At 35.3% G+C, this 12,594-nt stretch overlaps 1 protein-coding gene across 1 annotated transcript; it reads left to right on the forward strand.

Moving 5' to 3' along the window:
• Positions 1-7,996: 7,996 nt before the first annotated feature.
• Positions 7,997-9,146, forward strand: LOC131659512 (F-box/FBD/LRR-repeat protein At1g16930-like). Its single transcript, XM_058928695.1, has 2 exons — positions 7,997-8,911; positions 8,985-9,146. The coding sequence occupies exons 1-2, from the start codon at positions 7,997-7,999 to the stop codon at positions 9,144-9,146; spliced, it is 1,077 nt and encodes a 358-aa protein (XP_058784678.1).
• Positions 9,147-12,594: the final 3,448 nt, after the last annotated feature.

Raw genomic sequence — 12,594 nt, forward strand, 5'->3', positions numbered from 1 at the left:
GAATATATATTTGATAAAATGTGTGAATATGTGATAACTATGATTGTGTACTTAATTGAGAATATAATAGTAGAATTGAAATATTATACTATTCAAGCTTGTTGTGTACTCGATAACATGTGAAATATGGGTTGATTACTATTATCTACATGGTTATACATAGTATGATTAATTACTTGAAGTGTTGATTTAACCATTGTATTCCGTTATACTTTCTTCATAATGGTTCTTCTCACCCTTCTGTTTTAATGTTGCCCTCGTTTGGCGACATGCAGGTTTGACGATTAGTAGCTTGCGTGTGACCTAGTCGGAGTTTCTTCTGAGTTTGCTTGGTAATTAAGTAGCGAGTCAATGCTCTGGTCATGTAACACTGGGTAGCTTAGACGTTGAACTCATGTTCTAATTGTTTATGTATTTTCTTATAACTTGTGAACCTGTTTAATTGGTTACTTGTTGTTGAGAGGCTTTAAGCCAAATATTATGATTATGGTTATCTTATGAGTTGTTTATGGAGATATGATCATGGTATGGGACATGTATCATTTATATGAAACACATGAGTATTACTTTCCGCTGTTAATGCATATTCTGGGTGAATTATGATTATATGTCAGGTGTTATTTGAAATGACCAGGTGTATTGTATTTTGTGGATAAATGTTGTCGGTTTTTAAAAGCTTTTTAGTTTTTGAAAACGTCGATGTGACGCCCTTTTTAATTATATGCATGCTTATTCTCTGATTATATGCTTATTATTTATGGGGTAAAAAGGGGTGTTACACCCTTGCTATGAATCGAGGGAAATGAAATATTGTTGTTGTAATGAAATTATTATGAAAACTAGGAAGAAGAAAAACTGGAAAGTATATAAGACGATCGCCTCCAAGGGAAAAGAAAAGAAAAATTAATTTGTGCATAGGGGTAGGGGCAGGTGCCTCCTAGGTGGCCAAGGGAAGGGGCAGGCGCCTCCTTGGTCTAGGGGCCCACTTAGTGGATTTTTGTGTGTTACTGGCACGTGTTAGGAAAGGCTTGGATCATAGTTAGCATAATGGATTAGTATAAATAGGCACCATTCTTTTATTGAATTAATACTTAGAGACCTGAAAGTATAGTGTAAATTATAATATGACTCAGTGAACTAAATAGATTCAATAGTAATTATCAGTAGGTTGTGAATTTGGTAGAACCAAGTATACTTTAGTAGATCCATAATATAGCAGATTCAGTATGTTCAGTAGAACTAAATGGATTTATTAGTACTGTTTTTTTGTATCAGATTAGTCAAATAGCCTAATTGAGATTAATAGCAGATGATGAAATCAGTATGACAAAATAGTTGGATAGTAGGGATTAAAGTATATAATGAAGTAACAGGTAGTAGTATTTTATGTGGAATTCAAAGTATAGCAGTGCAAGAAATTTTAGCAGAGATGAGGAATATGATGATAAATTGATTTTGGTAGCAGAGAATAAATAGTAATTAGTAGCAATAAAAGTAGTTAATGAAAACAGTACCGAAAGTAGCATTCAGCCGGATTAAGCGGTAAAATTAGTTGTTCGGAATTAGTTGAAAATTGTGAGGGCCGATCGTGTATATTTATAGATATTTTTGGTTGATTTGTTTGCTATAATTATGTCGAATAAGTTGATGTGCATGTGCGGTTGAATTGTTTATGGTTATGGAATTGTATTGTTAATGAGTTGTTAATGAACACGTTATTTTGAATACTTGTTGCTGATTCCGTTGTTGCCAAATATGTTGTTGTTGTTGAAATTTTGTTGATTATAAGTTGTTGTTGATAAGTTGAATCATCCCGATTTATGGACATGTTTGAGTTGTAGGTATAATGACCAATGTTGATTTAAGTTGATGCAGTTGATGCATGTTTAAGTTGTTGTTGTTTTGTTGTTGTATGTTGATGATGTTGTTGCATTGTTGTGTATTTGTTGTTGAAGTTGAAGTCGCATGGCATACACTGCATGATTAAGTTGGCCTTGATGGCACCACGTTGAAAGTAGAAGGCTTATGCCTTGGCCTTGATGGCACCATGTTGAAGGCTTATGCCTTAGCCTTAATGGCACCATATTCAAGGCTCATGCCTTGTTGAAATGCCTCGATAACCTGGCATATGTTTACATTGGGAGTTCTGCTCCAAATGGTTCCACATGCATATGCATAGTTGATTCGCATAATGCGACATATGTTGTTTTGTTACTGCTATTAAGTTGTTGTTATTAAGTTTTTGCTGTCGTATAAGTTGTTGTTGTTATTAAGTAGCTGCCGTTATAAAGTTGTTGTTGTGATAAAGTTGTTGTTATAATGTTGTTGCTTGGTGATTACTTGTTATTGTTGTAATAGTAGTAAAATTGTATGATTCTAATCTAATATATTAGTTATCATACTCATGTTTATATTATTGGATATCTCACCGTTTCTGCTGATGTTTCCCCTACCATGGGAAATGGACAGGTACTCAAGTATAGATGTGGATTTTGAAGTATTTTTTATGAAGTCGTTAGGTTGCCGTTTGATAAGTCAAGATGGTCTTGCCCTGATACGTAGCACTCGAGGGGATGAATGTTGTTATTAATTGTTGTCGTCGCTTAAGTTGCTGAAGTTTATGAATAATGTGAATACTTGATTAAGTGATTAATAATAATATTTGAAGTTGTTTCCTTTGAGTAAAGAAATAAAGTTGTCACTGTTGAAAATATGTTTCCGTTGTTTAGTGATTCAATTAGTTTAATTGAAATACGTTGTTATGAGCTCATCCATGATCTAAGTGTTATGTATCTATATAATTGTGACTCATGTATGTTGTTTATGTGAAGTAAATGTGACATCCCTTGTATGATTAAAATTTTCCGCACTCTGATTTTATTAATATTCGATGGGTAGATTTGGGGTGTTACACAGATCAGTCCACAGTTTCCTCTTCAAAGATAATGAATAAGGAGAGCAGACATTGACAATATAGAAAACTTCATCCCTCCACTTAACCTTAATTCCCAGGATTCCATTCCCTTGAAACTAAGGTTAACGTCTACTGAATCCTCCTTCCATAAAGATATTGTTCCTCCTGATCGACCAACTAATTTTGTATAAGACCAACCCATGTTCTCGTTACTTAAAAAGCTGAGAGTGGTTGCCAAATCAACTTTCATCAATTTAGATTCTTGAATCAAGAAAATGTCAGACCTTCCTTCCTTAATGATCTTGCTGATTATTTTCCTTTTCAGCGAACTTCCTCCCCCTCTTATGTTGAAGGTTCCAATAATCATAGAACCTCTTTAGATGACGCCTTCAGAACCCATTTTTTCTCCCTAGCTAGCTTCTCCATAACATCAATTTTTTCTTATAATCCCTCCTACCATCAGTATCCCTGATTCTCAAATTCGTAATTGCCTTCCAAAGCTTATCCCCTACATTAGAATTCACATTATCCCGGAATTTATTATTGCAGTGCACCACATCTGAATCGAAAACTGGGTCACTACACAAAATTCCCCCTGCAGAAAATCTCTCATCCTCTTCTGAAAAAAGTAATGGAGCAACTAAATTGGGCAATACGATGTTAGAACCCAATACCGAACCTGGTTCCTAAGAATAATCGATTTGGGTCTCAGAGCTTGAATTCCTCAAGGATCTTTTATTGGGCTTAGTCTTCTTAGATTTTAAAGGCCCGCTTACATCATAAATACTTTTAGTCTTGCATATCTTTAAGGTACTCCTCTCAGACTTTTTCTTTGCTTTAAAAGAGGTGTTAATAGAGCAGTTCACTTTTGTGTCCTTCAAATCCTGGAAAGTTAGGGACCCACAACCTAAAAGATTTATTGAGATTACATCCTTTGACTCCCCTATTGCTGCATCGAAACTACCATCTATTCCCTTTTTGCTTTTCTAGAAATCTGGTCAGAACCATCTACTATGCCCTTATGAATCTCGCGCCCTGACTTAATCTCCTCACCTTTCTTATCATCGGCATGGTTATATTTTTTCCCTTCCTGATTGCTTGATGAAAGTTCTTCAACACCCTCCGATATGTCACCACACTCCTCATCACACAGCCTATCTTCAAATTCTGAAGAAGAAGAAGACCCGATGATAAATATGGAGAATATTCAAGAAACTAATGGTTGAAGACCTATTTTTATGAATAAAATATTTTTTAAGTTTATTTTATAAATAAAGTAGAATATTAAATTGATCTATCATAGAATAAAATCAAATCTTTAATTGTTATTTCTCTATAATTTGAATTGGAATTATGTTTGGTAAAACTAATATAGTAGCAATTAGTTAAGTATGATATATAACTTGTAAGATAAAGCAGGTGGAAGTTCTATTAGACAAAGAAACATGTTGAGTTGATTTGTTTCAACATCTGGACAACATGTCGAAGAAAATGTCCTATGCAAGCCATTCGACATCGTGCCTGAATCAGAACTATTGATTGAATCTGACTCAGTAACTAACAGCAATGCAAAATATTACTAACCAATATTATGCAATCATAGGTGGAGCATGAAAGATCTAGAAGAATCAAATCAGAATATGTTTGAATGAAGACTTTCTAATTTTGGAGATTTATTAGGAAGATTTGATTGAAGACCTATTTTGTAGGAGAATCTTTTGGAGATTTGTTACAACATATTAGCTGTAATTAGAAGCCCAATTTCAGTTGGGTAATAGGTTATAAATAGAAGCATTGTAACCTAGAAATGCAAGCCAGCCACCATGTAAATTATAAGGGCTATGTTGGTCGGTGAACCACCCGGTTTGTGGGATGGTCATCGTGTTCTCACTCAGAAGCTTGTAGGCAATGAGTTGAGTTGTGTTCTTAGAGGAAGCTTTTAAGCAACTCCAAGATGGTGTTCTTAGTATAGAGTCAAGAATGAGTATGGAGAGAAGTGCGGCTTCCTGCTCGGCATAGGAGTGTGTCTCCTCATCGTGGAAGTGTGTCTTCTACTTTTCAGGTGTTTGAAGAGTTGTTGGAAATTAGGTCGTCGATGTAGTGGCTGAGGTGTTAACTGCTAGACATCACTGCGGTGGTTGAAAGTGAGATGGTGATTTCCCATATCTAGGGAGAACTTAGGTAGAAGTTGCATTGGGTAGTGATTAAGTGATTAGATCGTCAACAGGTGTGTTGGCTGTAGGGTCTATGAATCAATACGACTAATAATGGACGTCCTTCTTGGCTTGGTATGCCCCCAGAGTAGATAGTTAGACCGAACTAGATAAACAACTCTTGTGTGCACTTTACTTTTCAGCAACTACTTTAACTGTCTTTATCTTGCATATGTTGTTGATAATAGACCAGATGTCTCGACATGTTTATCCGACATCTGGGTCTACTATACCAAAATTTCATTAATGATGCCTTAAAAAACAAAATAAAATATAATTAAGTTTTAGGCGTCACATATATTATGAAATATATGTAAAAAAAAATTATTTGACCTAAAATCTGAAAGTATAATTTCAAAAAGAATAGATCAAATGTGTGTGTGTGTGATCTAGCGGTGAAACGCTTGGGTTCTGAAAGTGTGCTCCTCTCAAAGTCTCAGGTTTGAAACCTGCTAGGTTCAAATTGCTTATTAAAAAAAAATTAAATATTCAATAGAGATTTTCAATTTTTTAAATAAAATTTTCTATCGATTAAATAAATATACATTATCATCTTTTTTTTCTTTTTTCAATAAGCAAGATATATTAAAGGGAGAACAATGGGTTCTCAAAGCCATTACAAGAGGACTCAAAAACGAGCCCGACAAAAAGAGAAAAAATTACAAACCAAATTAGCTTACGAGAGGAACAACAACGGGTCCTTTGAGAACTCGTAAAAAGAAAAATTGGAATGTGTAATTTTTCCACAAAAAGTCCACCTCCAAACCAACATCTTGATATTCCAAATGGTATCATTAATACTCCATTTATCCTTCCGGAAAGTCACTCCATTCCTAAGCAACCAAATGGTCCAATTAGTGGCAAGCCAAACAACTCCTAACTTCCTCTCTTTCACCTTTTTAACACGAAAGTACCGGTACCAATTCATAAAATTCTCCAAACCATCTTCCTCACCGATGCCCACTTTTCCCACCCACAAAGCTATTTCCCTCCTAATGTTCTTAACCACCATACAACTAAAAAATAAATGTTTCATGCTCTCCACACAAATCCCACACAAAACACAATTCAAATTATCAAAAGCCAATGGGGTACCTCTATATAGCAAAAGATCCTTTGTGGGAAGTCTATTCCGAAAAAGTCTCCAACCGAAAGCCTTTATCTTGAACGGAACATCCATTTTCCAAAGAAAACCAAACGCTTCTTCATTCCTTTTATGAGGACTAAAAGGGATACGAAGATGGTCATAAAAATTGTAGCACGAGGCTACCGAAAAAATCGACTCCTTATTCCCCCTCCAAACAACCGAGTCCTTTTCTTCCTTCCACCCCCCGAAAACCTCCAACCGGCCCTTTAATTCACCCAAAATGTTACCGAAACCACCTTCCATCACCACTCCCGCATTTAAACCTAAATCCCCCCAACACCACCTATTTTCCTTCCAACCACCCATAGCCGCCACCGATACATACTTCAAATTAGAAGCCTCGAAAAGGTCCGGAAATTCTTCTTTCAAAGAAACACCATCCAACCACACGGAATCCCAAAACGGAGTGGTATATCCGTTATGAACAATGAATTTAGAATAAGCCTTTATCGGATCAAGAGATAAAGTAGAAAAAGATGAAGAAGAAGTAGTGCCCAACTTTATAAGATCCTTCCACCATACGGAACAAGATGAAGAATAAGCACTAGAAAACTTACCTCCACCCATAATGCAAGACGTTAAGTCACCATATCGAGACTTCAAAATATTATACCACAAAGAATTATGCCCTTCAAGAATTCTCCATCTCCACTTGTTAAGAAGCGCCAAGTTGAAAAGAGAAATGTTCTTCACTCCTAACCCCCCTTTCTCTAACGGCAAAGTGACATCATCCCACTTCACCCAATGAATTTTTCTTTTTTCCTCCACTCCCCCCCAAAGAAACTTACTTTGAATGGATGATATCTTCTTGTGCACCACTCTCGGCATTTTGAAAAAAGACATTGTGAAAATGGCTAAAGAAGAAAGAACGGCCTTCAAAAGAGTAATTCTCCCCCCCAAATTCAAGAAACGGTTTTTCCACCCTTCCAATCGGTTCTTCAACTTTAACAAAAGAGGATTCCAAGTGGCTTCCTTCCTAGGATTGAATCCAATCGGAATACCTAGAAAATAAAAATTACTGTCTTCCTTTTTGCAAGAAAGAAAGTAAGAAGCCGCATCTAAGAAAAGATTGTTAGTATTAATACCAATTAACTTACTTTTATGAAAGTTAATACCGAGGCCGGAAACAATTTCAAACGCCCGAAGAACCTTATTTGTAAATTATCATCTTATTTATAAACAAAAGTTCTAATAGTTAAAAATACATTAGTATTATCATTTAAAAATAAATTTTACAATTTTAAAAAATAAATAAATAAAATTTACAAAAATTTTTAGACTCAAATTTTAGAATATGTCATGCAAAACCAAAAAAGTTAACAAATCTCAAATTTAATTGATCACGATTATTTACATATTTCACAAAATAATTTTTAATCATAGAAATAAAAAGTAATATAATATTCAAATTCTAATCAATCAATATTTTCAAATTGAATTTTAAGTGTATACTTGATATAAAGGTTTTTATAACTCTATTTTATAAATAAAAGAAAATATTGGAATTTGAAGAGTAAATCCTAGTAAATCAATATATAATGTATTAAATCTTTATAACAATATATAATATAAAATAACATAAATTTAATCTTTCTAAATTTGAAAGCATTCCAAATTATTTTAGGTCAAAAAATATTCGAATAACAAATGGTTTAGGGTTTGTGAAAGTTCATCGATCATTCTCAATTCACAAACAAGGTATTCTCCTATTTTCATCTAACAATGGTGAAAAGAAAGAAAAAAAACCTTATGAAGAACAAAGATAGGATCAGTGATTTGCCTGATAGTCTTATACTTCACATACTCTCTTTTTTGAACATCAAACAAGCTATTCACATTTGTATTCTCTCCACAAGATGGAAGAATCTCTGGAAGTATGTTCCCACTCTTACATTAATTGGCTCACAATTTACCACTATCAAGATTTTCATCGAATTCGTCTCTCGGATCTTGTCTCTTCGCGATAACTCAACAAATCTTTACACTCTAAGATTTCGCAGTAGTAATCTCACGGAACCTAGCCTAGTCGAAACGATTCTAAATTATGCTGTTTCACACAAAGTCCAACTATTAGATGTCTATATTAAATGTGATATTCAACACTTTCCGACTTGTTTATTGTCGTGTCGCAGTTTAACCTCTCTTGATCTTTGTTTTAGTCATCCTACAGTTTATGGTACGACCATAATGTTTCCCAGTTCTTTGAATATGCCACTATTAACCCGCTTGTATCTTAGGCACTTTGCCTTTAGGGCTGGCAATGATGGTCGTGTTGATCCATTTTCAGCATTAACCAATTTGAAAAGTTTGACAATGGTGTATTGTAAAGTTGCGGGTGCGCAAAACCTTTGCATTTCAAGTACCAAGCTTGTCAATTTATATATACACATGAATCATTATGCCCGCGAAACCTATTTTGGAATGGAACTATATGCTCCAAGTCTTTGTACCTTTGTTTTTAGTGGTATTCCTGTTGAGAAACTCTCTTGGAGCAAGTGCAATGTCTCTTCTATCAAACGAGTAAGTATTGATATAATAGAATTTTGGAAATCTTCAGAGACTTCATTGATTCTACTCGACTGGCTGTCTGAACTTGCTAATATGGAATCGTTGATCATCTCTTCAACAGCTCTTAAGGTACACTTATAATGACAAGAGTATTTTCTTTTAGTTTACACTTATATGATCCTAATAGTTGTTGTTTGTTTAGGTTCTATCCTTAGTTCCAAATTTGTTGGTTGAGCTTCCTTCCTTGTGTAACTTGAAGTCACTCAAGGTAGAAAAGAGACAAATTTCACCAATGATACCAGATGGAATAGTGGACATTTTGATTCAAAACTCGCTTTCACCAAAGGTTTACATCATAGATTGATTAAGGTAAAATGTGAATTCAACTTGTTAAGAAATGTTTTTCGTAGTAAGTGAAAAATGCTAATATTTATATATTTGTTTCATGTTGTATAGCCTGCTGCAACCTTGGTCAGACATTGAAGGCCCCCTAATGGATTTGCAACTCTATTTTTTTTCCTCATTTTGTGAATTAAATATTTATTGTTCACTTTAATCAAGTGTTATAAATTGATGTCTTGAGCAAGATAGCTTCTTTCTGTAATGCAATATATTTGCATCAAATGGTGTTTTTCTGTTACTACTGTGTCTCAAGTGCTTGTCTTTGTGATTATTGAAGAATATCTTCAACAGGCCAATGGATACCACCACTAAGCCAACATGTTTAATCGTTTTTCCTCCACTTTTCCAACAAGTTATTCTCGTTTGATTACGAGAGGGAGGAAGCCGAATTCGGTTAGTTATTCTCATTTGATTAAGAAATCTAGTGTAGTGTTGTACAACACTACACTAGATTTTGACAAAGCAACAAAACGATAGAAGGTTATGATGCGCAAAGAATGGTAACTTATTTCAGTGAAGCTCTTGGTCACAAGTTATTTAATTGTTAAATCAATGGAATGTGAAAGGTTGGTTCATATTATCGAATGTGAAAAGTTGGTTCATAATTCACAGGTGTGCATTACACAAAACATGTTCGTTTTACATGTGTGAGTTTTTGAATTCACAGGCCAATGAAGTATACCATAGCTGTGATATCATCTTGTATGAAATCTAATAGGCATGAGAAAAAATTGAGAGAATTGTAAAATCAATTCTGATATGAATTATTAGATTGCAATGACTTATATATGAACTCATCCTACATTGATATTCTAGTGAAGCAGATATATTAACCAATTCACAAACTGAAAAAAAGCAATGAATTTCCTATATAATATTAATATAGCAGCGAAAAATGAGGCAATTCTAGCATGCAACCACAATTCTACCAAAATGCTATCCCAAGAATGTTCCCTTGTAACATGCGTGTCCAGAATGTCATCAGCCACAACAAGGAATTAGATTAAATCATGATGCAAGGACAATTAGTAAACAGAAAAACATAGACTCTTAATAACAAGAGAAAAGTAGAATATAGTCTCATTTATTTACACATATGGTATGTCTTGGCATGCAAGAAAGAGGTTGTACTTGCCTGCGGTAACATTATATTTGGTCTAATAGAAGAAATGGCACTCAACATACTAAAAAGAAACTGGATGGATCTATTTGTAACTAAGCTTAGCTCAATATATGAAAATACTGTTACTGATCATGATGCAATTGATAATATTTTTGGAGATAATTTTGTTGGATAAATTTAAATGCAGTCTTGGAAAGCCAAAAGACAGATTCTCTAGGGCAGACAAACTTTCATAGGAAATAGTTAATCATTAACTGTTATGTCTATTTATGTTTCCCTGGTCTCTATATAAAGACCCTCTCTTTGTAACCTAATTTTTTACTTTTGCAACAAATCATTTGCAAGTCAATATATATCAGAAGAGAGTAGTTTGATCTGTTACCTTCAAATTGGTATCAGAGCGCATGGCAAACATGATGAACCAGATGCCATTGCCGCAACTGTCAAAATCAAACTATGAGAACTGGAGCATCCAGATGAAGGCGCTGCTTGGATCGTTAGATGTGTGGGAGGTTGTAGAAGAAGGGTTTGAAGAACCAGAAACCACGACGGGATATACAGCAGCCCAGAACAAGGCGTTGAAAGAGACGCGGTCGAAAGACAAAACGGCATTATACATGTTGTTTAGAGCAGTAGACGAATCTGGTTTTGAGAAGATTGCTGGTTCAACTACTTCGAAGCAAGCGTGGGATACACTAGAGACGGCGTTCAGAGGAGCAAATAGAGTCAAGCAAGTTCGTTTGCAAACTCTTCGAGGAGAATTAGAAAGGATGAAGATGAAGGAGACAGAGTCCGTGTCGGACTACATCACGCGTGTGCAAACAGTTGTAAATCAACTGAAACGAAATGGAGAAGCAATGACCGATGCTCGAGTTGTCGAAAAGATTTTAAGATCTTTGACTGAAAAATTCGAAAATATAGTATGTGCAATAGAGGAGTCGAAGGACCTTGCGACAATCACTGTCGAAGAAGTAGCTGGTTCACTTGAGGCACACGAACAACGCAAAATACAAAAAAAGGAGGAGACACTTAATAATGCAGAACAGACAAAGGAATCCACTAGAGATGAAAGTGCACTTTTATCTCAAAACTGGCGTGGTCGAGGACGTGGTCGTGGAGGTCGAGATGGTGGTCGAAGCTATCAGAACAACAATTTCGAAAGAGGACAGGCAAGTTAACAAAATTGGCGTGGTCAAGGACGTGGTCATAGAGGTGGCAGGTCGAACTCCAACATCGAATGCTACAAATGCAATAAACATGGACATTTTGCGAAGGATTGCAACTCATAAAGTTGCTACAATTGTGGAAAAGGGGGACACCTTGCAAAAGACTGTCGATTCAGGAGGAAAGTCGAAGAGACAACAAATTTCGCACTAGAAACAGAATCAAACAAAGGATTCCTATTAATGACCCAAAAGGAGACAAACGCAGAAGATGACACTATATGGTACCTTGAGTCAGGAGCAAGTAATCATATGTGTGGTCACAAACATCTATTCAAAGAAATAAAGAAAATTGAAGATGGTCATGTATCTTTTGGAGATGCGTCGAAGGTAAATGTCGAAGGCAAAGGAACAATTTGTTATTTGCAGAAAGAAGACGTACCTGGAAAAATACAAGATGTTTATTATGTACCATATCTAAAAGCAAATATTCTAAGTCTGGGGCAACTTACGGAGAAGGGATATTCGATATTCATGAAGGATCGAATATTGCATTTGAAGGATAAATCAGGGCAGCAAATTGCTCAAGTTGAGATGGGAAGGAATCGAATGTACAAGCTGAATCTGAGAAGCGTTCGAGAAAAATGTTTGAAAATCGACACTGAAGACCATGCAACTCTGTGGCATCTACGTTTTGGTCACTTACATCATGCTGGGTTAAAGAGATTAGCGGGAAGAAACATGGTACATGGATTGCCTAACATGGAGTTTGAAGGAAAATTTTGTGAAAATTGTGTTTTTGGCAAGCAGACGAAAACTTCTTTTCAAAAGAAGGCAGAATATCATGCTAAGCACATCCTTGAATTAATTCACACTGATATCTGTGGACCAATCACTCTAGAATCCTTTAGTGGCAAGAAGTATTTCATTTCCTTCATCGATGATTTCTCAAGAAAGACTTGGGTCTACTTCCTGAGAGAAAAATCTGAAGCATTCGAAGCATTCAAAAGGTTCAAGGTAATGGTTGAAAAATCGACTGATCGACACATCAAAGCACTCCGTTCTGACAGAGGAGGAGAATATACTTCGACAGCCTTCATGAAGTATTGCGAGGAGCAGGGTAT

This window comes from Vicia villosa, linkage group LG3 (genome assembly GCF_029867415.1).
Source record: "Vicia villosa cultivar HV-30 ecotype Madison, WI linkage group LG3, Vvil1.0, whole genome shotgun sequence".
Lineage (NCBI taxonomy): Eukaryota > Viridiplantae > Streptophyta > Magnoliopsida > Fabales > Fabaceae > Vicia > Vicia villosa.

Bases quoted from the DNA above. Each gene is read 5' to 3' on its own strand.
- LOC131659512 (XM_058928695.1), top strand. From the start codon at position 7,997: ATGGTGAAAAGAAAGAAAAAAAACCTTATGAAGAACAAAGATAGGATC. The intron at 8,912-8,984 runs GTACACTTATAA...TTGTTTGTTTAG, and splicing joins TCTCTTCAACAGCTCTTAAG to GTTCTATCCTTAGTTCCAAA.